Genomic DNA, 27464 nt, shown 5'->3' with positions numbered 1-27464 from the left:
TGAATTATAGTATCAGCTCTGACACAGACTTATATAAATCTACATCAATTTCCCCAGCACTAAAATAGAAGAGTAGAATAAGTTGAATCTTAAATCCCTTTCTAGATTTTAAATTCTACACTTACAATACTTGCCAATACCAAAGATACACACTGCAAATTATAAAGGAAATTCCAAAAATGAGTAGTAAACACCTCCTTTCTTTTTATGAGTAGTACTGAGATTTAAAGAGGCTCACACTCATCACTTGATCCATGATCCCAGTACTTTAACTTTATTTAAGTTGTTTTTCACATACAATCATGAGCTTTTGCCCTGGCCAGACGTGGACCACAATTGTCCTAAGACTGCCTCCAGACAGATGTGTGCCAGTAAGCATATCTTTCATATCCTTCCATCATGGTGTTTTCCTCTTATAATCACTCTGGTTCCAAGCCTGTCTGCTTCTTCTAGATTCTTGTAATAATCCTCAGTCCTACTCGTCATTTTCTCCTCAATTCATTATGCTAACTACATTGCTATTAGATGACTTCCTCTATCACTTCCTTCAGTGGTTTTTAGCCCACTACTCAATGCACTCCACAGTCTTGTTCCAAAATATGCAACTTTTTCTAGCCCTTTCTTATATTAATTTGCATCTCAGGAAGTCTGTCATTATTTTCTTCTGCAACATAGTATATTCAAATTTTCCTTTCATTCTTCTATCTGGAAGACTCAATTACATTTTCCACTGTTCCCTTCTTCCATAATGAGCGAAACCCTCACTACCACTATGAAACCTTCTCTATCTATAATAAATCTGTCTCCAAGCATATGATTCCCTCCAATGGGCAGATTTAAGACAGCAGAGGTCTCTAGTAATACCTGTGTTTCATCTTCCCCGGTAAGTATCTCAATTTTAATTATAAGGTAAATATAAAACCACCAGCATATAAAAGGACTAAACAATTTATAAACTTCTTGAAAACCAAATAACAACTGATGTATAATTATTAGAAACTGTGTTGGAAGTAGAGTTCATGTGGTAAAGCACTAGTCTTATGGTTTAAACAACACCACAAGACATTGAGTTCAAGCCCAAATGCAGCCCCCTACACACACAAAAAGAAAGAAACTGTACAATAAACCTATTCTACTCTTGCCAACAGTATTTTTACAGATGTGTTCTAAATTTTAAGACAATCCTTTGGGTTCTGTCAACTCTTCTCCATTTAACTTAAAAGAGTGGGAGGGCAAAGCTTTCTAGGTTGAGTCAGCAATACTTTAATTACACATCATTAGTGAGACAAATAAATTCCAGAAAATGAAACTAAGAACAAAGTTTTAAACAACAATTAAAACTCTTAAGAGTACAGATATGACACTAAACTCAAATTTGAAGAGGAAGAAAAGAAACATTTTGTCTGATCAGTCATTTAAACAAAATGGCATATTTTTCTCTAATGACCACTCAAAACTTTCATATAAACTTTTATATAAACTGCATGTGTTCTGACAAGTACCACCATCCCTTTTCCCTGATTATAATTATTCCTGACTTAATTCCAGAAACATTTTATTTCAATTACAAAGGTTTTGGTCTTGCTTATTAAAGAACATTTAATTTGATCTTTACCCTTGTGGTAATGATACTGAGAAAATGTGGATACAAGTCCAAATGTGCCACTTCTCTACAAAACAAAACAAAACAAAAAAAAAGAAAATTGATTACAGGCTTGAAATATCACATAGAAACAAAGCACATGTTTTCAACATGCCTCTTTAAATTGAGGTAAAAATATTTTGGCCAAAATACTGAAGACATTCATTAACTTGACATAGTCTGGAAGTAAACCTGGAATTTAAAACACTCTTCTTTAACTATTTTGGCAATTAAAAAAACTGTATTATTACACAAGACAAAGGAAAAAAGTGTGGAAGAATCATATGGAAGTGGAAAAAGTGTGGAAGAATTCATCTGTTAAGTAGTTGTCAATTTTGCTTTGTTTTGTTTTGACCAAAGATCCATCATCTGGTTGAGTCTGTATACTCACGTGCAGAGCAGAGGGGTCTGGAAGGAATTCAGCATCCTCTCCAAAGATAAAATCAGGGGGCAGCTCTGGATACTGGGCATTGAAAATTATATCCCCTGAAATAAAAGAAAATAAAAGGCCTTTCTTACTTCCTTGCTAGTTTATAAACATTCTAAAGAACACATCAGAAAAGTTTAACAAATTTTTATTTACTCTAAAAAGTAATTTGAAAAGCACTTTATGAAGTAGTAATTCTTCAAATAAAAGCATTTTTATCATCTTCTGACTTAACATTCACAACAAGCAATGAAAACTGTATAATGGGGGTTTGGAAGGTGGCTAGGCAGTAGAGCGCTTGCCTTGCATGCATGAGGTCCTGGATTCGATTCCTTAGCACCACATAAACAGAAAAAGCCAGAAGTGGCACTGTGGCTCAAATGGTAGAGCGCTAGCCTTCAGCTGAAGAGCTCAGAGACAATACCCAGACCTAGAGTTCAAGCCACACGACAGACCAAAAAAGAAAAAAGAAAACTGTAGAATATACTACTAATAGAAAAACTAAGTAGAAAAGTAGAATCCACCCCATCTAAAGTAAATGCTGATTATTTTGATAGGAAACGTTTAATGAAGACTGATTCTGTATATTCATAGTGCTTGCCTTTCAAAAATCAAGCATATTTACATATCTTTGGTATAATGGAAAGCACATTTGACTGAGAGTAAAAAAAAATTCCATTTATATCTACAAGGCACTCGACTTAGTAGCTCAAGAGTTCTTAAGTTTTAATTCTTTAGACTTCAGTTTCCATATCAGTAAAAAAGGACACAGTGGTGCTGATGTCACAGATTTTGTTTTGAGAAGAAAAAGAAACAGTATGCCTAGCATATGTGTGACATACAATAAACACTCAATAAGTAACACAAGAGTACTACTGCTGTTAGTACTAGTATTGTTAAACAGAATGCAAATTTGGGTTGTAAGTTTTCCTACCTCTATGTTTCTTTTCTGTCTCCCTCTTTAGCTCCCATTTTATCTTCTACTCCCCAAAAATTCAGTCATCATCGTTCTGCTACTAAGCAGATTCACTTATTGACAATCTAATACACATATCAGAAGATAGTGTGGAAGAATCATATAACTGTAAACAGGCACACAACTTCCGCATACACGACCACAACACAGTTTTGTCAGTTTAATAATTTTTATTGTACAAATTTACATGATATCTGAATTTAAACATTCAGACTTCAGTTCTAATTTGAGCCCTTAAATTTCTGTGTAATAGACATTTCCATGTTAGACTCTGCAAGTCTAAAAATGTGATCATGACTTCCTCTGCTTTTACATTCCTCTTCTTCTAGCTATCTATATTCAAGGACAGCATTGTTAGTTCTTAATAATCAAAGGTGAAACTTTAATGTCACCTTTATACCTTTCTACTCTAAAAACAAGTCATCTCAATATTTCCTCCAAAATTTCCTAAAGATTCTTCCTACAGCTAAGAACTCAATCCAGGTCCAGATCACCTTGTTTGTACATTCACATTTCCATTATTGAACAGTTGAACTTTATTCTTGGTACTATGCTGGACACTGGAGATCAATAAATGCAGCTCGTAAGGAATTGATGGTCTAAATGATCTGAATTGTACCCTCAGCAAGTAAGTCTTTCTAAAGTACTATGTAGACTGCAAGCTTCCTAATTCAGAAAACTTCAACGATTCTCTACTGGTAAATGGATTAGAGGTAAACTTCCTCCAAGATCCCTATATCCTACCTGCTAATCTACCCTTCTCATGGTCTACAAGCCAATAACAGAACAATTTTACTCTGTATGATCTTCCCAATGCCGTCCCAATGCTATGACACCCAGTCAAAACGTTCTCATCCTTTAGGATGAGGGGTTTACTCACAGTGCCTTCCTTGATATATCCGGGAAACAACAATGCTGTTTAGCTATACCACTCACTTGAGTATTTAATTACAAACAGTCTTATCCTCTTTCCAATTAAGCAAATGGTTGAAATACGAGTTTTCATTCTTACTACCTTCTTTCTTAATCATCTGATACTTTCTTCCCATATCTTAAAAAAATATATCAAAGAGGTTAATCGGTTCTCACACATTTTGGCATTAAAATCACTTTGGTCTCTTAAAGTTATTGAATATTTCAAAGACCTTCTGCTTATGTGGATTACATTTAGTTATATATGTCACATTCAAAATTAAAAATTTTAAATATTCATTTACATTTATAACCACCAGAAAACTGGAAGTGGCGCTGTAGCTGAAGTGGTAGAACACTATCCTTGAGCTGAAGAGTTCAGGGACAGCGCCCATGCCCAGAGTTCAAGCCCACAACTGACAAAAAAAAAAAGAGTGTTCAACATCTCTTTGGTTAATTCTCTTCTGTCCCTGTTTTTGTTTCTGTTCTCTTTGTCTTGTATGTAGGTTTATCTGGAGAGGCAAACGGTAAGCACAAAAACAGTCGGACAAAGGGCAAACCAATTCAGCAATGAAACCCACTAGACACTGTGTTGGAAATGAACTATACAACTTTCAGAGGAGGGATGTCAGAAAGGGAAAAACTGAGAGAGAAGGAGGGAGGCAATGGCACTGTTCAAAAGGAAATGTACTCATTACCTGAATCATGTAACTGTAATCCCTCTGTACATCACTTTAACAATAATTTTTTTTTAATCTACAAATGGTCAATGAAGAGATGTTCAACATCATTAGCCATCAAGGAGGTACAATCAAAATCACAATGAGACATCATTTCACACTCACAAGGATAAGCCATAACCAAAAGGACAATCATAGTTACTCAGGAGGATGTAAAGGAAGTAACACTCCTTTCACACTACTAGGGGAGATGTAAAGTAATGCTGCTTAATTCTGAAACAGTTGACATTTCCTCAAAAAATTCATCATTGACTTACTATGTGACTCTGCAGTTCCACTGTTAGGTATATACCTAATAGAACCAGAAACACACCCACACAAAAACTTGTACATGGATGGTTATAGAAGTACTGTTTACAGGAGGCAAAATGTGGTGACAAGTCCATCAAGTGATAAATGGATAAGTAATATGTAATGCATACACACAATGGAATATTTTTAACTATAAATAAGAAAAACATACTGATATATGTAAAATTAAGCTAAGATGGGGAAAAAAGCCAGAAACAATGGATCATTTGTGTTATTGCTGCATTTGTGTTATTGCTGCATGGTCCCACTCATATGAAATGTCCAGAATATGCAATCCAGAGAATGAAAGTAGATTAATGACTGCCACGAGCTGGAAAAGTCAGTGTGAATGTTAATTGGGGTGTTTTCTCTCTGTAGTGATGGAAATGTTCTAGAATTAGTGTTGATGGTTGTATTACTTTGTGATTACACTAAAAATCACTGACTTATACATTTTAAAGGTATGTGAATTGTATTCAATAAAGCTGTTATGTGTTTTAATCTAATGTAAAAATGTGCTCCACTTTAAGGAAATCTGATCTTAAACACAAATTATAAAGTGTTTACTGAGTGGTTGTGGGTAAATTTATTTTTTATAAATAAAAACATCTTGAAAATGCAATTTGGAGAGTTCCATTTTTAAATGGGCTCTTTTTAAAAGTGAAAAATGCTTTCATATGATGATCTTTAGTTTTCAAGAATTTTCTAAAATGTGCCCTTTTAAAACAAAGGGAATATGGAACATGTATTTTCAACTTCGATTTTAAATACTTAAAGCAGCCAAAAGTATCTGCATACCCAGCAGTAAACTTTTTTCCCAAAAACAAAATTCTACATATAGAGTAATGCTATGCATCATCCTCTCAACTAAATAAAAGGAATTTTTGTAAAAGAAGTAAAAAGTTCATATAAATATTTTCAAAACAAAAAAAAATCTGAATATCTTTCAGAATCTCACAATGGTCCTACCTTTTGACTTTTCTCAGTTAAAATTCTTGCCATCAACCCTAACGAACTCCTGAAACACTTTCCTTCAATACTCAATAGTCTCTTTGAAATGGATTGTGGTGTTGTTTTTCTTGCTATGGAGAACAGATAGTAAATCAGTCAAGAACACTTATTAAAAACTGTACTTGCACAGATGCACACACTGGACACCTGGGGAGTTATACAGGAAGTAGAAAACATAGCATCTGACCTCAGGACAAAGATGGTGAAGAAAAGACCAACACAAATCACAAAGAAGAGCAATAATATTGCATTTCCTTTATTTCACCCTGGAGAAGATGAGTGAACAGAGTTACAAATTATTTGGATACTCCTTACTTCAACTTTTCATAAAAAGGAAGAGTAAGTGGCAAACAAAGAAAATAAAAGTAATATCAGAGGTGATCTACAGTAAGGTTTAAGAAATATTTTTAAGTAATACAACACCTAAAATGTAGGTATCACAACCACCTAATGACAAAATGGGAGCTTCAAGTCTTACTTATCATTCTCCCTGAAAAGTGCCAACCTATAGCAGTAAGGCTAATGGAGAAGATTCAGGTCTTTCACAGTACATGTCTATAGTGGTTCCTAGTAGGACACACATGTGAAATCACAGACATTCGAGGTACGAGGTGGTTTCCATGTATGAGATAGTTTTCATTCTCGTGCTCTGGTAGCTGATACTCTTCAGAAAACAGAAGCTGTATCTCAGGAAGACCAGCCAGTCAACAGAGCTGATGAGTGGACCCTACATTCTACTCTCCAAGTACAGAAGAAAAACAACTTATTCCTTACTTCTTTTCCCCACTCTTCACTAGTGTCTATCTCAAAGTTTAAATCACTGTAGAGAAGACACAGTTTCAAAAACCAACTCAAAATAATCTGATTTATCAGTTACTGCACTAAATAATTATTTACTGAAATTCTAAGTATGGGAAGTAAGGGTCAGACCAGAAAATTCCAGAATGAAAGAAATTCCCAAAAAGAAACATAGGTTCAATCAATAGAGTTTTAAACAATACTTTGGAGAGGTGATTCATTTGAAAGAGTTAGTATAGACTCCTACTGAAATTTAATCCCCTCTCCCTGAAATTCCATCTACTGGCTCTTAGGATTTTATAAAACAAATTTAATTTGACCCTCATCTTACTTGAGGGCAGTTCCTGTGATCTCTCTTTCAACCTTACCATGAGTCACATCAGCAGGCTACATATCCCAATTTCCTTCACTATTACTTAATTGACTTGGTCTCACTTAATTCCATTATCATTTCCCCTGCTCTCTGAACATGTATATTTGTCCACTTTCCTCTTCAGGGATAATATCCAAAATTACACACAAGAAAATCCATGCTTTCATTTTAGATGCTAAACTTACAACTGATAAACACCAGTGCAGACTAAAATGGACTTTCTAGACTGCAACATCTCAGTAACTTTTATTATGCTGCCTACTAACTAAAAGTACCAAGACTTTTCCATACATACTACTCTAATGCTACATATATCCCTCATTCTTAACTGAGACAGCTGAATTGCCTTTATTACATTTTAATCTTGTTAGATCTACCTATTTACAGCCCATAATAATATTTATAGGTTCAGGCCAGGCACTGGTGGCTCACGCCTGTAATCCTAGCTACAGAGGAGGCTGAGATCTGAGGATCACGGTTCAAAGCCAGCCCAGGCAGGAAACTCCGTGAGACTCTTATCTCCAATTAGGTACTAGAAAACCGGAAGTGGTGCTGTGGCTCAAGCGGTAGAGTGCTAGCCTTGGCTGAAGAGTGCATGGACAGCGCCCAAGCCCAGAGTTCAAGACCCAGGACCGACAAAAATAATAATAATAATAATAATATTTATAGGTTCAACTCCAATTTGAGGTTGGCACTCCTAATTTTTAACATATTGTCTACATATGCTCCTGGAAACCTCTCCTTACACCAGCCATGGCTCAATTAACCAGTAGCACCTCTAGTGCATAAACACTGAAACAGTACCATCTACTCAATAATACTATGAACCTAAATGTTCATCAGAAGCACAGCATTATGTATTCAAAAATTTGCCAAATGTCATTTTGCCCACAAACTCAGTAATATCATTAATAATCAATGTGCTAATGATTCTACTGCATAGAACTCTTGTTTGAGATAGAATTTCTTTTCCAGTGTTCTAGAAAAGAAACTATGAGGAATACCATATCTGAGAGTTAGCATAATTTACATGGATTTGGCTCGCAAAAAAATATCAGTAAGAAAGGATAAATGTACATGACAATTAAGTGATTTCAGTTTGTCCCTTTACCTTACAGGACTTTTCTTTACCACAGCCTTTCTCAAGACTACATTTATAATACTGCATGTTGTGCAATAGAAATAACAAAACAAGCCACATACTTATTAGAAGCCACATTCAAGGGGGGAGAGGGGAGATGAAATTAATTGTTTTTGGTGCCAGTACCAGGGCTTGAACCAAGTTTGGGCACTGTCCCTTAGCCTTTTTTGCTCAAGGCTGGCACTCTACTACTTGAGCCATGGTTTTTCTTCTAGCTTTTTAGTGGTTACTTGGAGAGAAGAGTCTCACAGACCTCCATGGCCAGCGTAGCTTCAAACTGCAGTCCTCAGGTCTCAACCTCCTGAGTGGCTAAGATTAGAGGTGTAAGCCATCAGAATCCAGCTTTATTTTTAATTTTTATGCACACAAATGCAGTAGTAGTACTAACTAGACACTGTGCTGAAAATACAACATGTGGACAAGGATGGAAGGGAAAAACAAGGAGAGGACAAGGGAGGGAGTGACAAAAAGAAATGTACTCTTTCCCTGACTTATGTAAACATAATCCCTTTGTACATCACCTTTATAATAACAGTAAAAATTTTAAAAACATACCAAAATTCACCTTTCCTGTGTAATTATATAAATTGTATCACAGGCATAAGTCTGTATAACCGCTGTATCAGAAATGGAGGGACAAGGGGTCAACAAATGTAGCAATGGAACTAACTGGGCACTATGTTGAAAATGAACTATACAACTTGTTTGTTTGTTTGTTTGTTTTTTGTCGGTTGTGGGACTTGAACTCTGGGCCTGGGCGCTGACCCTCAGCTCTTCAGCTCAAGGCGAGCTCTCTACCACTTGAGCTACAGCGCCACTTCCGGTTTTCTGGTGGTTTATTGGAGATAGGAGTCTCACAGTCTCTCCTGCCCGGGCTGGCTTTGAACCGTGATCCTCAGATCTCAGCCTCCTGAGTAGCTAGGATTACAGGCGTGAGCCACCAGCGCCCGGCTTGAACTATACAACTTGTGGGTGGAGATAAGAGGGAAGGGGTGACGTTGTCCAAACTGAAATAAACTCTTTACTTGACTTACATAACTAAACCCTTTGTCCATCACCTTTATAAAAACAATAACAATTTTAAATAATTTTAAAGGCTCTGCAGTTGAGTGAACAGCATTACTGATTCTGATGCCCAGTTTGGTTGTAGCAGTTTGATGATTTGGCTTGATTATCTAAATTCTGTAAATGCTACACTTTGTTGGGGGTAGGGGGAATGAAAAAAAAAAAAGTTGCTCAGAATAAAAAAAAGAAAAAAATCCCTATCAGAAAGGAAGCACCATTATTATTTAAGTGATCACTGCTTCCTTAGATCACTTAGAATAATTGCTTGAAAACATTGAATTAATCAATAAAGTATGGTCTATGTACAAAATCAATAAATACTGTATCACTAGCATTATGATACAGAACAATCTATCACTCTCCAAAATATTTTCATGCTATTCCTTTGTATTTGTACTTTTCCTATCATGCCTCATCTCTGGTAACCTCTGATATGTTCTGTGACCCTTGAGTTTTGCCTTTCTGGAATATCAAATGAACACACTGATATGGTAGGCAACCTTCTGAAACTAACTTCCATTATTAGCTTCATAAAGCATATGAGATTAAGTCAAATCGTTACATGTTTCAATAGCATGCCCCTTTTCCTAGTCCTCAATAGCTACCATATATATTCTTTAAGTATTCTAGGATTTTTAAATCATAACTAATAAGGAGAATGTGGAGAAGGCTTACTCTTTCATATATGGAAGTGATCATCTATTTTAGTGATTAAATTAATGATTAACAGAATTATTCCTAAAAATGTACATTTCATATAATATAATAATTATAATTGTGTAATAATATGTAATATATTCTAATATATTATATAATACATACTCATATAATAATTATGAAAGTTTGACATTTGATGGTCTTTAGTCACATTTCAGACTCTATCATTAGCCACCATATGTAGCTAATGGTGACTATATTAGATGGCATATACTGAGAGGAAACAGTAATTAAGAGATAGAAGGAGTGAAGAGAATGAAGGTAAAGGTAAGCTTTGTACAACTACCTCAGAGAAAAGTATGTTTACTCCTTCATTAGCGTATTATGTTGCTAGACAGTAAGTAGTTGCTGGGAAAAGTTCCTTCTTATAAGAAATAGTTATAAATCACTTTTTCCTATTAATGCTAGATCAGCTCTAAGATTATTCTATAGGGTAATCCCTAAATCATCTTCCAATGACTATCACATCTTAATTTAGTCTTCTGTTCTCTAGGTTAAACATTTCTAAATCTTTTCATGACTTTTAGAAAAATGGATTTACAGCAAGATAGTTGTCAGAACTTGGCAGGTGGTGAATACCTCAAATTCCAACTACTTGTGAGGCTAAAACAGGATAATATAAGAGTTAATGGACATTCCAAACAACTTAAGGCAGAAAGAGGGGTGGTCAGGCTGTAGCTCAGTGGCAGAGCATATCTTACATGAACAAGGTCCCAAATTCCATACTCAGCACCGAAAAAAAGGAAAACATGAGTTCTCAGGAAATTAAGATATATGATTCTTATACATATCTGAGAGAAGGAACTATGCTGCTGATTCTCAGAAACTTAAAACTAAGGAAAGAGGGATAATGTCCAATCTTTAGATATTAATGTTCTTTTTAATTTTTTATTGTTATTATAAAGGTGATGTACAGAGGGGTTATGGTTACACAAGTCAGGTAAAGAGTACATTTCTTTTTGGACAATATCACCCCTTCCCTCATTCTCTCTCCGGGTTTTTCTCTCCCATCCCCACCCAAAATTCATTTTCAACATAGATGATACTCCATGAGTATCACTCTGCATTTGTTTACCCTTTGTCCCTCCATTTCTGTGCCTCCCCATACAAATATTATGCTTTAAATGAACTTTTAATCTATATTTTGTATATTTATTTCATAAAATAACAACATTTGGATCCCATTGCTATAAATTAACATTTCTTTATTGAGCAATAAATATTCTGCTGCAGAAAATTTCAGCCTTAATAATCTTCTGATACATATTCACAAAATGTTTCATTAGTGCAATTTATTATCAATTTTCTTTTAATGACTAAAATATGTCTGACATCACAAAAAAGAAAGGAAGCTTTCTTGACCTTTCTTTGATTGCTGTGGTTTTTAAAAGTAGTTACGGATTAAATATAATTCCAAAACAAATCAGTAATGATCAGTCATAAAAAAGGAAAAATCTGGGGAAACTAAAACAAAAGAAATTTAGCAACAAAACTTACTTCTTGTGCTTTTTTTTAACTTTTGGTAGTACTGGGGATCAAACTCATAGTAGACAAGCTTGATTTTTATATATATGGTAAGACAACACACCCTTAAATTCAGTACAGTATTTAGAAAACTATACATTTATATTTCACTTTCTATAAACTAAATATCATAGTGAAACAGAATAAAAGGTTGGCTTCAATGTACACAGTAAGTAGTTTTGCATGTACTAAGAAGAAACAGAGGCACTGTCATTTAAGGGACTCTGAAAACAATCCTGAAATGTGAAACAAAAGGGAAAAAAAAGTGGTAAACAAGTATTCTATAACTGAAGGAAGCAACAACATGTTACTGTGAAGATTTAAGTTAAACTGGAAGGAAAAAGATGATTTTTTTTTCTCATTTTCAAAAGAGACAGCCTTCATTTATTAATCCATTCAATCCCTCCAAAAATATGAAGCATATATACTATGTCAAATAGTCTGTGATAGAGTTAAGAGATTCTATTCCTGTATTAGTCAGCAAATACACTGCTGTGATAAAATATCTTAGAAAACCAACTTAAGGGAGGAAGGATTTTCTCTGGCTCATAGTCTCAGAGCTTCCAGTCCATAATCAGCTGGCTCTATTGCTTTCAAGCCTGTAGTAAGGCAGAAATATGGCAAAATATGATTAAGAAAAGCTGCTCACTTCATGGCAGCCAGGAAGCAGAGAATGCCAGAATGAAGAGCCCAGGAACAAAAATAACTTTCAAAGGTACAACCCCAGTATCTACTTTCTCCAGTAAGGAACCTTCTAACAGCTTATTCAGCTAGGAACTGATATATGGATTAAGGTATCGATGAAGATAGTACATTTGCGATTCAATCAACTTTTAACAGTTCCATGAGGTGGGGACCATGTCTTCAACACATGAGCTTTTGGGGATGAAACTTCATATCTAAACCATAACACATCAGATAAGCTTGCAATCAAGATATATCTTACAGATAAGGCATTACCAAAAATAACTATAAATACTAATAAAGAAATGATTCAGGATAGGATCACCAGTGGACACTAAATCCATCCAAAAAATCTTGGGGGAAGAGTATACAGTCTGAAAATATGACTACATAGACTGCTAATTAAATTGTAACAGGTAAAAAGGTTTTTTGTTGTTGTTTTGTTTTTTGTTTTTGCCAGTCCTGGGGTTTGAATTCAGGGCCTGGGCACTGCCCCTGAGCTTCTTTTGCTTAAGGCTAGCACTCTACCACTTGAGCCACAGTGCCACTCAGGCTTTTTCTGTTTATGTTGCGTTGAGGAATCAAAGCCAGGGTTTCATGCATCCTAGGCAAGCACTCTACCACTAAGCCACATTCCCAGCCCCAAAAGTTTTTTTCTTTTCCTTTTTCTTTTTTTTTTTTTTTTTTTTTGTCGGTCATGGGGCTTGAACTCTGGGCTTGGGCACTGTCCCTCAGCTCTTTAGCTCAAGAAGAGTGCTCTACCGCTTGAGACACAGCACTACTTCTGGTTTTCTAGTAGTTTATTGGAGATAAGAGTCTCACAGACTTTTCCTGCCCGGGCTGGCTAAGTACGATGATCCTCAGATCTCAGCCTCCTGAGTAGCTAGGATTGCAAGCGTGAGCCACCGGCACCCGGCTCCCAAAAGTATTTTTATAATGGAAAAGTCTGGTAGACACAACCTTAATTTGAACCATGTGGTCAAATTCAGCAGTACCAACACTGGAACAGCCCACATCAGGGGACCTTGAGACAATTATACTGCAGACACACCACCACTTGTTTACAGAGTTTTCTGCAATGCTTCACCTAAATACAATCACGCAGAGAAAATTGCACAAACCACATTGCAGGGCATTACATAAAGTAATAGGCTTGAACTCTCTATATCATCAATGTAATAAATGACAAAAAAATTAACAGAATGATTCTAGATTGAATAAATTAAAGAAATATGAGCAGTAAACACAATGCCTGATCTTTAAAGATCACAGATCATGAGAGAAAGCTCAAAGAATAGCAGTGGACAACTGGGAAAATATTAATATAACCACATATAACACATACAGGACATTACTGTCCCCAGTATGGTACTGCATGCTTATAATCTCAGCAACCTGGAGCAGAGGTAGGAGAGTCATAAATTCAAGATCTCCCTGGGCTACATAGTGAGATTCTGACCCTTCCTAACAAAAAGCTACTATTCTAACAATGTTAACTTTCTTGAGTATGGTCATTGGCACTGAGATTCTGCAGAAGGAAATTATTCTTTTGGGCTGGGAAGGTGGCTCAGTAGTAGAGTGCTTGCATGCATGCATGAGGCCCTAGGTTCGATTCCTCAGCACCATATAAAACAGAAAAAGCCAGAAGTGGCGCTGTGTAGAGCACTAGCTTTGAGCTAAAGAGCTGAAGAACAGCCCAGGCCCAGAGATCAAGCCCCACAATGAACCAAAAAAAAAAAAAAAAAAAAAAACCAAGAAAATTATTCTTTTCTTGGGAATATCTATACTAAAGTATTTTGGAATTAAGCATAAAAATTTTTATAACTTACTTTAACATGGCTCAGCAAAAAGATATAGGTACCACAGATATGTGCATCTTCATAAACATACACATCTGAGAGCAGAGAGATTTTTTTTTTGGCGGGGGGGGGGGTCCGGTGGTGGGGTCTGAACTCTGGGCCTGAGTGCTGTCCCTCAGCTCTTCAGCTCAAGGCTAGCACTCTACCACTTGAGCCACAGCACCACTTCCGGCTTTTTTCTTTTTTTGCTTATGTGGTGCTGAGGAATCAAACCCAGGGCCTCATGCATGCAAGGCAAGCGCTCTACCACTGAGCCACCTTCCCAGCCCCAGAGAGATATTTTTAAGCAGTAAATTATTTACAACTAATGAATCAGTTTACAGATATTCACCATAAAATTTTCCTTTTTTGATATTTTCTAAGCCATTTTTTTTTTTGGGTCCAGTCATGGGGCTTGAACTCTGGGCCTGGACGCTGTCCCTCAGCTCTTCAGCTCAAGGCTAGCGCTCTGCCACTTGAGCCACAGCGCCATTTCCGGCTTTTTTCTTTTTGCTTATGTGGTGCTGAGGAATCGAACCCAGGGCCTTAGGCATGCAAGGCAAGCACTCTCCCACTGAGCCACCTTCCCAGCCCCTTTTTTTGATATTTTCTTAAAAAGAAAAAGTATTTCACATAAAAGTATAAGAAAATAGCCGGATGCCAGTGGCTCATGCCTGTAATCCTTGCTACTCAGGAGGCTGAGATCTGAGGATCACAATTCAAAGCCAGCCCCGGCACGAAAGTCCATGAGACTCTTATCTCAGAAAAACCACTCAGAAAACCAGAAGTGGAACTATGGCTCAAGTGGCAGAGTGCTACCCTTGAGCTAAAGAGCTGAGGGACAGTACCCAGACCCAGAGTTCAAGCCCCATGACTGCCAAAAAAAAAAGTACAAGAAAATAAATGATAAGTATGATTAAAATGGACAAAAAGCATGCCATGGGCTTACTAAAATGGAGGAAATCATAAGAAACAGATGGCTTCATTGAAAAAGTGGCACTTGAGATGAGTGTTAAGACAACAAAAATGACTCAAAGAAAAAAGTTACAAAATATATTAATATATTCCTACATAAACAGTGAAACAAAGCAGAATATAAAGTACATACTAAAAAGGAGGAAATAAAAAGAATATGTAAATGAAGATTCAAGAACTTCATGAGCAAAACGGGGAAGCAAAGAATCCAGGGTCTATCTAGGGGAATGTAGCAGATGCCATCAGCACCAGATAGTATCCCCTAAACTCATATCCTTCCTATTCCTAAGGCTGCCTAAAGCTCTGAAGTCAGGTATACCAGAGTTTCTCAGCCCCAGCACTATTGACATTTGGGATGAAAAATGTTTTGTTGTTGGAATTCATTTTACAAATTACTATATGCTTAAGAGCACCGTGGCCTCCAGTAGCCAACCAGTAGCACTCTTATCCTATAGAATCATACTGTGTCTAGACACTGACATAGTATGTGGAGAGCAAAACAACCTCATCTCCCAAGAACCCTACCCTCAGTTTAAGAAAAGTGCTACCAGTTGTAGCCTGCACAAGTAACTACATATGCCTGCCTGAGGAGATTCTCTGGCTTAGAAGATCATTGGCCAGTACAAGATGGTAAGTACAAAATGATTGCCAAGAACAAATGATGGGAGCTGATATAGAATCAACATCTCTGAGGAAGAGTTCTCCATAGCTTGGGGTTGCAAGTGGGGTTTAACCTCATCTTCCCACACAAACAATCTATTCATTAGTGTAGCCTATTTTAGATTATTTTCCCCCTTTTGTCTCTCTTTCCCAGTCCCTCACCATGCTTTCAGGAGTAACTTCTCAAATGAACTATAGTTCAAAAAAAACCTTATCTCAGGGTCTGTTGTTTTTGGAAACCAACCAAGTCAAGGCAGAAAGTCTGACAATAAATACATATTCCTCTTGGAGAAATAAAAGCTTTAATGTCTCACCAGGGCTCTCATGATTTTTTCAATCATCTGTTAACAGTTCTGCTCTGTTGATGGCTACCCCCACAAGAAGGCAGCACTCAGTCTTGGCCACTAAAGACGAGTGCCTTGAGACTGGGCCTTAAGTTTTCCTGTTTCTATTCCACCTCTAGCAAAAGGCAATATACCTGTGACCAAAATACAAGTAAAAGAACAACAACAACAAAAATCCCTTAAAATAAAGGAGTATAGTTATGATATTAAACCTGGCTAACATACCAACTTAATCAAACCACAGGCATAGTTTGAGCCCTGGGAGACTCTACGTCAGCAAGTCAGACATTTTTGCAAAGTATAGTAATTTCTTATAAGAGTTACAGCTAGTAGGAAACAGGAAAAGAAGAGTGAAAAACTGGCCTGTGGCCCAGTACGATGTACAAGATGAACCTAAATCATCTGGTCATGGCAGAAAGCAAAAAGGCTATCAAAGACTTTGGGGGTCATATCAAGACGACTTCAAGAGCCATCATGGCAAGATGGCCCACTGGCCCGCAATGGGTCAATTTACACATCAGTAACAATAAGAAGTGCAATGACTGAAACATTCCAAATTATTTTAAACTCGGTTAGTGATACTTTAAGAAAATCAATAGCTATCATTGGAATGTACAAAGTATTATTAAACACTTGAAAAGGAAAAAATTTCTCCTTATTGAAATAAAAATAGTAGACTATCACCTTTTTAAAAATTGTTTTCCTTTGACCCAGGGTCTTACTATGTTGTCTATACAGGCCAGAAACTCACAATCTTCCTGCCTCAGTGTCATGAGTGCTGGGATGACAGGCTTTAGGCCAACTGACCCAGCATATCCTGAAACTTAACAAATTAAGCAAAGACTATTAAAGTCAACTACATGAAAAGCCACATAAGCTGGGGTTGTAGTTCAGTGGTAGAACGTGTGGAGCCAGTGTAAAAAAAAAAAAAAAAATTACAGACTTCCTTGTAGAAGATCATTGTGGGAGATTCTTACCGAAAGAATGAACTTAAGTAAGCTTCTAGACAAAAGTATTAATTCATCCAGCAAATAAAAAAGAAAAAAAATATATTAAATGAAACCACTGGTGTCACTCTACAGAACAAATGACTCTATTTCTTCACAAATAAATTGAAAAAAAATAAAGAGGAAGAAAAGAAAACAGAATAAAGAGAATGAGTGAAAGTGAAAGAAGAAAAAGAGGAAAGAACAAATGTGGAAGGACAAGTGACTATGGCTGCATCTACACTACCACTACCCAAACAAATAATAAAGCATATATATAAATGTACATGTGCATATGCATGTATGGATGTATATGTGTCAACCAGGAAATTCTGAGTACCATTAAAATTAAAGATTTAAGAATTAATGTTACAATTTGAGGGTTGGGATGAGAGAGAGGAAATGGGAGAGAATGAAGGAAGCACTAACATTGATCAAGCAGCATTATATTCAGAACCTCACTTGTACCACTTGTACTACTTAAAAAATATTAATAAAAATTGTAAAAGGTAAAAGAATATTAATTTTAAAATGAATTAATGTTAACATTTAATATTAAGGCTATATTTTTAAAGTACATCTTTTTTTTAAAATGTATACTGCCTTTTTCTGGATGACATTTGCACCTGCTTCAAAAGTATATGGGAAAAGTTGATGCTCGATCGATACAAGACACATGATTGACCATCAGTTGAAAATTGTGTAGCTGGGTATCAGGCACCCATGCTTTGGCTACTGTGATTAGTGCAGTTATATTCTTAAAGATATATGACCAGGAGAGGTATAGCAGGATCATTTTGTAGTTCCTTTTGGAACTTCCTTAATGATTTCCACAGTGGCTGTACTAATTTACATTTACACCAACAGTGTATAAGGATCCCTTTACCCTCTTATCCTCATGAGTATATATCATTATTTGTTTACATGATGATCATCATTCTGACTGGGATGAGATAGAATCTCATTGATGTTGTGATTTGTATTTCCTTCATGGCTAAATATGTTGAACATTTCTTCATGTAAACAAATTCAATAAAAACTCAGCTTGTAAGATTATCCTTACAGTTCAAAGCTGACATTGAGACTTTATCTCTATAAACCTGAGTAACTTCTCACCCTACTTTCAACAACTTCTGCTTGTGATTTCTGTCCCTAGAAACAAAATAAAAGCCACCAACCACAAGCTGTTACTTTCAGTTTTTCACTTAACTTCCTGCTTCAATTTGTATCCTGTACGTTGCCCCAAAGGTTGATGTGTTAAAGGCTTGGTCCTTACCTGAGCATCACTGAGTGATGGTGGAAAATTTTTCAGAGGTGGGACCTAGTAGGAACATCTTTGCTTTGTAGTTATCAGGGGAGCGGTATTGCCACATGCCTCACCAGCCCTAGAGCAGTGAGGCCAATCAGGGCCTACAACCTCCAAAAGTACAAAATCCTTTCTCCTTATAAGTTGTTGTTTCTTACAACAACAAAAGCTAACAGTTTCCAGTCAGATGTTGACCACCTGACTACCACCTTTCCCAGCTGATAGAAAACAGAAGGCATCTATCAGTAGTGTTTACTTCCTATGCTCCAATGCCATCACTTAGTCGTATTTCCTACATTTGACTTTCTCACTGTGAACAGCTGATTATTCACATAGATTTTTCTCTGATCAACTTTCACTGAGAAACAGACTGTTAGTGCATGGTAATGAAGATGAGATTTATTTACAGTGGCAAAAGCACTGGGCTTGGATGCAGAAGGTCTGAATTTGAGTTCTGGATCCATAACTGTTCAATCTGGATCCCTGACTAAGCTAGCCCTCAAAAAGTTGCTGTAAATTAAAAATGAGATCATTTGAATAAAACGCCTTTGGTAAATAGAAAATGCAATTCAACTGTCAAAACTTCTTTCAAATTCCAGGCTGACTTACACAAAGTAGAAACTTAAGGCTGATGTGGCACAGTTGGACACAGACAGACACATTTGCCAAAAAAAATCAGGAGAAATAACCACAGAATGCAAGACTGAGAGAAAAACCACATCCAATCTTTCTTTAAATTCTGAGTTCATTGTTTAACAATGGGTCTTTTGCTGACTGCATACATAGGCACACACGAAGGCACCAGCAGCAAATCAAACTTATATACAAAGAACAATCTGGACTGTGCTTGTATTTGGGCTCACAAAACCAGTCCTGAAAGATGGGACAAAAGTCCACCCAATTCCATAAACTGTGTGAAACCAAGCATTAGTCTGTGGAATTTATGAAAAAAGAACTGAATAGTATTTTCTACTGTGAAATAACTCTTAAATTACCAGTAAATGGATCATGAAAGATATAAGAAAAAAATAGTGGTCTGAAGGATGAAGGATCCTTTGAGTTTGAACATAACAGATCTAACAATAAACAAAAGAAAGTCCAATAATCCACAGAAACTGAGATAAGAAAAAAATCTATTAAAATGAATGAAAAATTCAGATGTTAAATAAAAAGGATTAATAAAATTTTTCAAAAAAATAAAGACCAGAAAATGCTTTTCAGAAACAATGAATGAGAGAAATAAAATGAAGTTACTACCCACGTAGAAACAGTTAAAGGTTGCCAACATTTACAGAAAGTACAAAGAAAAAAAAGGAACAGAAAACAGATTTTTTTAAGCAATGGCATTACAATGGCAACTTTTCTTGATAAATCAAATTTAAGTTGATGATAACAAGGGACAGAGAGAGTCATGTTCCTGCCAGGAAAATTACGCAAGTCAGAAAGAAACAACTTGATCAGGGTCTGTAAGAGCAAGTTATGTACATGTGCTGCAATTTTCAAGGAAGGGGTGGAGAAAGAGCAAAAGATGTCACAACATCGTAAAAGTGCCAAGGTCACCTTCAAAATGGTAGAAAAAAAACATTAAGAAATGATGAACAGAGGATGTAACTCACTGTTAGAATGCTTGCTTGTCTAACGTGCATGTGACCTTGGGTTCATTCCTCAGTACTACAAATAAATACATTTTTAAAATTGGTAATACAGATATGCCTGACAAATTGAAAATAGAACAGAGGAGATTCTCTTTATAGCACAGGGACAAATTTATCTTCTACTACAATAGAATAGAAGATCTGGTACACTATGGTTATTCTGCCATGAAAAACCCATTGTTTTAATGAGGCTCTATAACATGTCTCTTTACAAAATATTTCAAAAAAACAAAGTTGTCAGGCCGGGAAGATGGCTCAGTGGTAGAGCACTTGCCTTGCATGCCTGAGGCCCTGGGTTCAATTCCTCAGCACCACATAAGCAAAAAGAAAAAAGCCAGAAGTGGCGCTGTGGCTCAAGTGGTAGAGTGCTAGCCTTGAGCTGAAGAGCTGAGGGACAGCGTCCAGGCCCAGAGTTCAGGCCCCACGACCGGATCCAAAAAAAAAAAGTTGATATCTTAATTCACAAATTGAAAAACTGTCTAAAATGAAGAATTCCCAGTCCCTTGAGACCGACTGCATTTAGACAGAGAGCATGTAATTCTTCACCAGCCTTGCACATGGGTGGTAACCAGACTGCTGGATTCTACAGAAAACAATTCCTACTTTCATAAAAGCAATTCTGGCACTAAATTAACAACACTGAGATCTCAGTGCTTTTAGACAAAAGCACTCTGACTAAAGCCCAGTAACTAAAACCATAGATTTGTTTCCTTCTCCTCTCAAGAAAGCTGCTGATAATCAAATCGTAAAGGTGGAATCCTGCCACTTCACAAAACCACAGTGGCTCTTGGGTTATGTACATCCTTAAGAGTCTACGTCAGCGAGACCCTATCTCAAAACAAAAGTCATCTTAGGTTCATCAACATTCATCAGCAGAGAGCTACACTGGGCCCAAGGCACTCCCCTAAAAAGACAACTCCTAATTTTTTGCAATCACGAAGTATTTCACACTGATTCTTTAGACAGTGAACAAAATGCTTCTGAAGGAGGCAAATCATGTCACATACCACATATAATCATAAAATGCAGCCTTCCACCTACCTCTCCTCATGGGAGTATTTTGTTAAAGTCAGGTTGTTGAGGGCCGGTGATCTGTGCTGCCTCCAGCACAGATAGAGAGATGTTGCCTCATTAAAATACCATTACCATATAAAATAATAGGTTTTTCATAACAGAATAACCACAGTATACTAGATCTACTCTTCTGTACTGCAGAAGTACCAGACCCTCTGCAGACCTTCCACATCTTGGTAGATGACCTCAATTCCAACTTCATCTGTGTGTGTGTGTGTGTGTGTGTGTGTGTGCGCGCGCGCATGCGTGTGCTATTCCATACGTGTTCATATATATATATAATATGTTATTTACACATGAATACATATGTGTTATATAACTGACAATAACGGGTCATCAAATGTGAATTTCCCATCCTTTCTCCTCAGTACTCTCAACTTCTTTCCTAATCCTTTAGCTTTTCCTTTCCCTTGGTAAACTAAGCCATTCTCATCTTTCATACTCTTATAGGCTCTGTTCAACTCCTCTTCAGTGTCTGTGTTCCAATACCACTGCTACCCCTTAGACTACCAAAACTTATGGCTTAAAACAGCCACTATTTTATCATGCACACAGATTCTGTGAGTTGGAAATGCAGGCAGAATACAGTAGATGGTCCTTTTGCTCCTTACAGCACTAAGATCACTCAAAGAAAGTTGGCTGATATAATCAAGATAGCTTGAAGGGTCCAATATGACTTCATTCATATTTCTAGTGCTTGACCTAGGATGCCTCCCAGATGATTGCCCACTGTGATGCCTACATGTGGTCTCTTCATGTGGTCTGGCTAATAGACAGCATGGCAACCTCAAAGGAGTCAGACTCTTTTAGGCAGAAGCACAGGGCTGCAAGCACAAATGCTCATGCTAACAAGATGAAGGCACATTGCCTTTTACTACTAAGTCACACAGCATCACTTGCACCACTCTATTGATCAAGACAGTCACAAATCCACCCAGATTCAAGGTGGAGGTGCAAAGTTATTATATGTCTACCCTTGAAGGAGAACCAGCGAGTCCTTGGCTTAAAACATGTGGGACCGGAGCTACTCCTGTAGCCATCTCTGGAAAATACAACCTCCAACAGTCTCCTTCTTCACTGACAACTTCCTTTCAATCTAAAGTCATGTTCAGTTCCTCTGTGTCTACTGTTAATGCTATCCACAATAGTTTGGATATGGTTTGTCCCTAGACTTTCATGTCTAGAAGCCTGGTATTCAGTATGGTGATATTAAGGTAGTAGCAGAATTAACTAGGTCATGGAGACACCACTCTCAGGATCAGATTAGCACTGTCTTAAGAGGAATGGGTCAAATTTCATGGGCCTGAACTACTCTTGCAAGTAAGGGCTATTAGGAGGAAGACTGGCACTTTCCTTGAGCATCTGTTGTGCACATGCCACTATCAACTCATATATACATTCCTGCCATTGTGATGCCATGTGACAGCTGTGCCAGGCAGGTGCCAGCAATATGCTCTTAAATCTCTAGAACTGTGAGCTAAATGCACTCTTTTCTTTATAAAGTATCTAATCTTGAGTATTTTGTTACAGCAATAGCAAACAGACTAAATCAGTAGGCTAAAACAAAGAAATAATGAAAAGGTGGTTATAGATAGCTAGAAAATAATCAGCAAAACTTAGGAGGTAGAAAGCAAATTATGTAACCAAAGAATGATAGATACACAGGAAAAAAAATGAAAGGAACAAAATGTTCAGAGGAATGGTAGAAAGTGCTGAAAAGAAGGTTAAGTACAGACTGTCAAAGTAATCTATCATAATAGGAAACAGGATAAGAGAAAAAAAAGAACATTAGAAAAGTTATAGTGATAACACACAAGGATGGTCCTTAAATACCGTGCTTCAAAATTTGCTGAAGAGGTCCTCCATAATGACCAGGTGGCTAGATATATGGATGAATTGTGAACTATAATGTTTTGAAATGTGTGGATAATTTTCTTTCCCTCCTATAGAAGATGGCCACCCTGCAACTGCCTGAAATTTGTCTTACCCAAGGGTAACAAGATTATACTTAGAAAAATGGAAAAAGGAGAAAGCGCAAATAAGAATTTTTTAAGTTACCTAAAAAATATTTTGCAATTTGCTCTACATTAAAACTGATTTCAACATTAAGTACCATTCATTCTTCAGTCATGAGAGATTATAGGCATACTGAAGGCAACACATTTTATATGTAACTATTTCATAATCTGCTTATCACATTCATCTCAAAGACAGACTCCAAAGCTCTGCTATACTCAACGTAAGTTTAGTTTATCCTTTCCACCTAGTGCACTACATTCACATATCTGTAAGAAAAGGCTAATCTATTTAGAATTATTTTTCACAAAGTAAAATTGCTTAGCCTTATTCTAGCCCAAATTTTGGCAAACAACTTTTTGTGATTCTTTTCCCAAGTTTTTTCTAACTACTATATATGTCAGCCTGGCCTATCTACACACCCTTCACAGTTCTCATTGCCTTTCTTTTATGCAAAAATATGCTGCTCCATTTCAAAGCTCTAGATATTTCATTGTCACACTGATAGGTCTCCAAATCAGCATCCTTTCCAATTAAGTCTCTACATAAGACATAATATTTTAGTGTCCTTTTACTCAATTTAAAAAAAAAAAACTTTGATTGTCCTCTATGTATGTGACACCCTACAACAGACTTTAGAGGATTCTTGCCTCCAGATACCAACTATATTATTTTAGAAATTATAGCTATGGCTTAATAGAAATAATCTGCATTTCCAACTCTTTCATGTCTCAAATCCAAATTTCTTCTTCAAGCTGTCCAGTGTTGTCAGAATTTGGATTTTTTTTTTTTTTTGCCAGTTCTGGGGCTTGAATTCAGAGCTGAGACTCTCTGTGCTCAAGGCTAGTGCTCTACCACACAAGCCACAACACCATTTCTGGCTTTTTCTGTTTATGTGGTACTGACAAATTGAACTCAGGGCTTCATGCATGCTAAACAAGTACTCTACAACTAAGCCACATTCCCAGACAGAATCTGGATTGTTTTTACAACATTATTGGCTAATAGTCACAAATCTGACATAAAAATTCCCCTTCAGACAACTTTTTTCCATAAAGCAACATAACTAAACTTTTGCCATCATTCACCATAGGAGCCAGAACATTAAAATTTTTTTAAAAAAGAGCTACACTACTGAAGCTGATGATCCCTACTGGTTCATCTCTCAAGTAAACTGGGCTAAAAGTAACCCCCATTGTAAAGAAAAGAAATCAAGTTGCCAAAATGTGAACTCTAAGTTAGAAAGGAAAAAAAAACTGCTCATTTTTCTGTATCTCACAACATTGTTCACTCATTCTGGCATGAAAACTACAAACAACTAAAATGACACTTTCATTTTAACATTTACATATTATCTCTGTGCTCCAGACAGTCTGAAAACCCAATGCAAATACTCAAGCTATATACTAGGTGAGCAAAGCCAACAGATGCTGATAATCAGAATAGAAAAACCACAGAGTTAGGGGAAAGACACAGAGATTTCACTGGGCAGTAAAATGATTTTAAAGTCAGAGCCCAGAACACAATAGAACAAAAATATGTTGTCAAAACAAAACAAAAAATGTTTTATAAAACTCTAAAGACTTAAACATGACTTTTTTCTCAATGGACATATTACAAATGGAAAAACTGGACAAGATCTACAGATGTCAAAGTTTTGCCTTAGATCAATACAATGGATAGAATAATTTCAATCTGTCATCTAACATATTTAGGATTTGCTGAAGTTTGAAGTGCTTTGTTGTTTCAAAGGAAGAAAGGAGCAACAAGTAACAATAGTAGCTTCCTGGCCTTAGGAAGAATGAGACAGGAGCTCTGCGGCTGTACTTCCTAGAGGAACATGCCAGCTGCCTTCTGCAAACTGAGATCAAATTGCCAAGAAATTACAGGAGGGCAGTTAAGATCGATGACCGAAAATACTGATCTGTTGCAAAGAGGATGCAGTGCAAACCGCACAGGAACTGACAGGAAATCAAGCCCTGGGGCTGGCACTTACATATTCAAGAAGGCTTAGGAACCCTGGAGGTTTGACAGCCAAATTTGCAGGAAGAGTTACTCTACTGAAAGACCAGTCAGAAAAATCACGTAGAAAGCTTTTGGGTGAATATTCCTATTTAAAGCATTGCCCCCTGCAGTACTTTAATGAAATGAATGAAAGCAGACGTTTCCACTCCTGTGTAAAGAGCCCATCTAGGTCCTACAGCACTGTTACCAAATGTCACATTTGCTGGCACGCACTCTGACTTGAGCCACTGAATGCTGCACCTGAGTCACAGGCAGTAGTGATGGGAAAAAGCAAAACTAATATCTGGAGTTCACCAAATAATGACTCATAAGCCTGGAAGAAAAGGAATCCTTACAACTGGCAGCCTGTGGGTACAAGCTTTTAAAAACTGGTTTTAACATTAATATTAATTCCATGAAAGTTGGCCAAGAGAAGATGAGTGAGAACTGTGGTATTTGGTTGGCTTATGCCATATAAAAGTCCAGTTCATGCTCCAAGAAGAAGAATGAGTAGGATATCTACTACCTATTCCTAGCCTTGCCTTCTGCACTCACTGCTGCCAACTGTCTCCCACACAGCACTTTCTGTACTAATTTTGACCCTTAAGGATCAAAAAGAAGCCTTGCCTTCTTTGCATCCAAATGCCAAAAAGGAATCTTTTAGTGTCTCACCTTTTTAAGGGGAATGTTTGACAACAGGCCCCTCTGGCTGTGACATCAGTGAGTTGCTGAGGCCTCTGAGGGCCGGAGGAAACATTCCCAGTCCCTTGCAGTGCTGCTGCACTCCTACGGAGCAATCTGGCAATGGCCAGGGACCAAATCTTTAAAGCTGTTTTATGGTATTTAACATATGGTCATAAATTGCTCAGTGCTCTAAAGAGGGGCTAAATTTGCCACCCCTATTGATGAGACATGTTCTTATTTATTTAAATTTAGTGGCAAACTGGCATTTCTCCAGATGGAGAGGTTTAGGCATCAGTACAAAGAAAGAACTAACTAGAAATGAGTTGTAACTTTCCTATATGCTGAGTACAACCACTATCAATCAGGGGCTTGCCACACAGTGAGACAGTAATGTGAAAAGAATGCTATATCTAAGATCCAAGGAGGTAGAAAAACATAAATTTTATTCAGATGAGATAAGAAGGTTTTTTTTTAATACGTTCCTCCTCAAGCCAGATCCATTTCTGTCCATCTTTGTCTCCCTGACTCTTGATTCCCTTCACAAGTTAGAAGAAACTACATTTTTATCTGAAATCTCACATCTTCAAATTCTCTGGACCTCACCAAATCCTCCTACATCCATCTTCTTAATTTGCTGTATTGTTACTGTTTATAAAAATAAACAGAACAACCAAAATAAAAAATGGCTCTAATTCTCCATAACTAAAGATAATCCTAACAAAACATTTTGTTCCCATCCTTCTAAAAACTAGCCCATATCCAAAGCAGAAAAAAACAAGTAATTTTTAATAGGGTGAAGATTACAATGATATTAATAAAAATAGTAATAAGTGAGAAATGCGAAAGGTAGAGCCATTTCTGGATTTCTATTACATGTGCTGTATAGAATTGGCTAAAGAATCAAAAGATAGTTATCCTTAATAAATGTAGAATATAAAGAGGATTTCAATAAACTAGAAGTTTGACAACCATCTGGATATAGTATTAAAATTCTATGAAGAATTAGCTGCTGATGTTACACAAAAGTCATGCTTTATAATTTTAAGATATAGACGTCATATTATACAGAAACTAATATCTACTGTAGGTAGGTACAAGGAAACATTAAATATCAAAATATGTAAGTCAATAGTTCCATATTGAAAAAATGAAAATGAAATATGAAACCTCAATTATGCTTCCTACAGCAGGCCAAAGACCCAGTGGAAACCACAGGGGTTCAGATAATGCCTCAAAAAGCCTACTATGAAACCTAAACTGATTGGAAGGGCCTGGGTCATTTATACTGGTTCTGTTTAAAAATCCTAGAAATGAGAACAGTGAATGTCCTTACGAACAAGAATAATAAAAGCAAAGGACTAGTTCAAAACAAAGAAAAACATGTCAGGGTCTTCTAGACATTTAAATTAAGTAGTTTTGTAAACATCCTTTAGTCTGAGGTGAGACAAGAATTTTAAAAATCTCTATTCTACCTAGTGAGAAAATGAGTCTCCTCCTTTCTGATATGAAGATACTATTAATGATGTCCTAATCTTGAATAAAAAGGAATCATTGAAATGGAAAAAATAACTAATAAGAGGTAGTCATTTACTGACACTAATTATGTGCCTTCAAGAAAATC

The 27464-nt window shown here is 36.6% G+C and overlaps 1 protein-coding gene across 2 annotated transcripts in view; it reads right to left on the bottom strand.

Annotated features, from left to right (window-relative positions):
* The window catches only part of Babam2 (BRISC and BRCA1 A complex member 2), a 389222-nt gene that overhangs the window by 307382 nt on the left and 54376 nt on the right, over positions 1-27464 (bottom strand). For both annotated transcript variants that reach the window (XM_070025282.1, XM_070025283.1), the window contains exon 4: positions 2034-2128. In XM_070025282.1, the coding sequence (XP_069881383.1) occupies positions 2034-2128 (95 nt within the window). The remainder of the gene's footprint in view (positions 1-2033; positions 2129-27464) is intronic.

Source organism: Dipodomys merriami, unplaced genomic scaffold (genome assembly GCF_024711535.1).
Source record: "Dipodomys merriami isolate MVZ:Mamm:240054 unplaced genomic scaffold, mDipMer1.0.p SCAF_17, whole genome shotgun sequence".
Taxonomy (NCBI): domain Eukaryota; kingdom Metazoa; phylum Chordata; class Mammalia; order Rodentia; family Heteromyidae; genus Dipodomys; species Dipodomys merriami.
The sequence above is the reverse complement of the archived record's forward strand: the minus strand, read 5'-3'. Positions and strand labels throughout refer to the sequence as shown.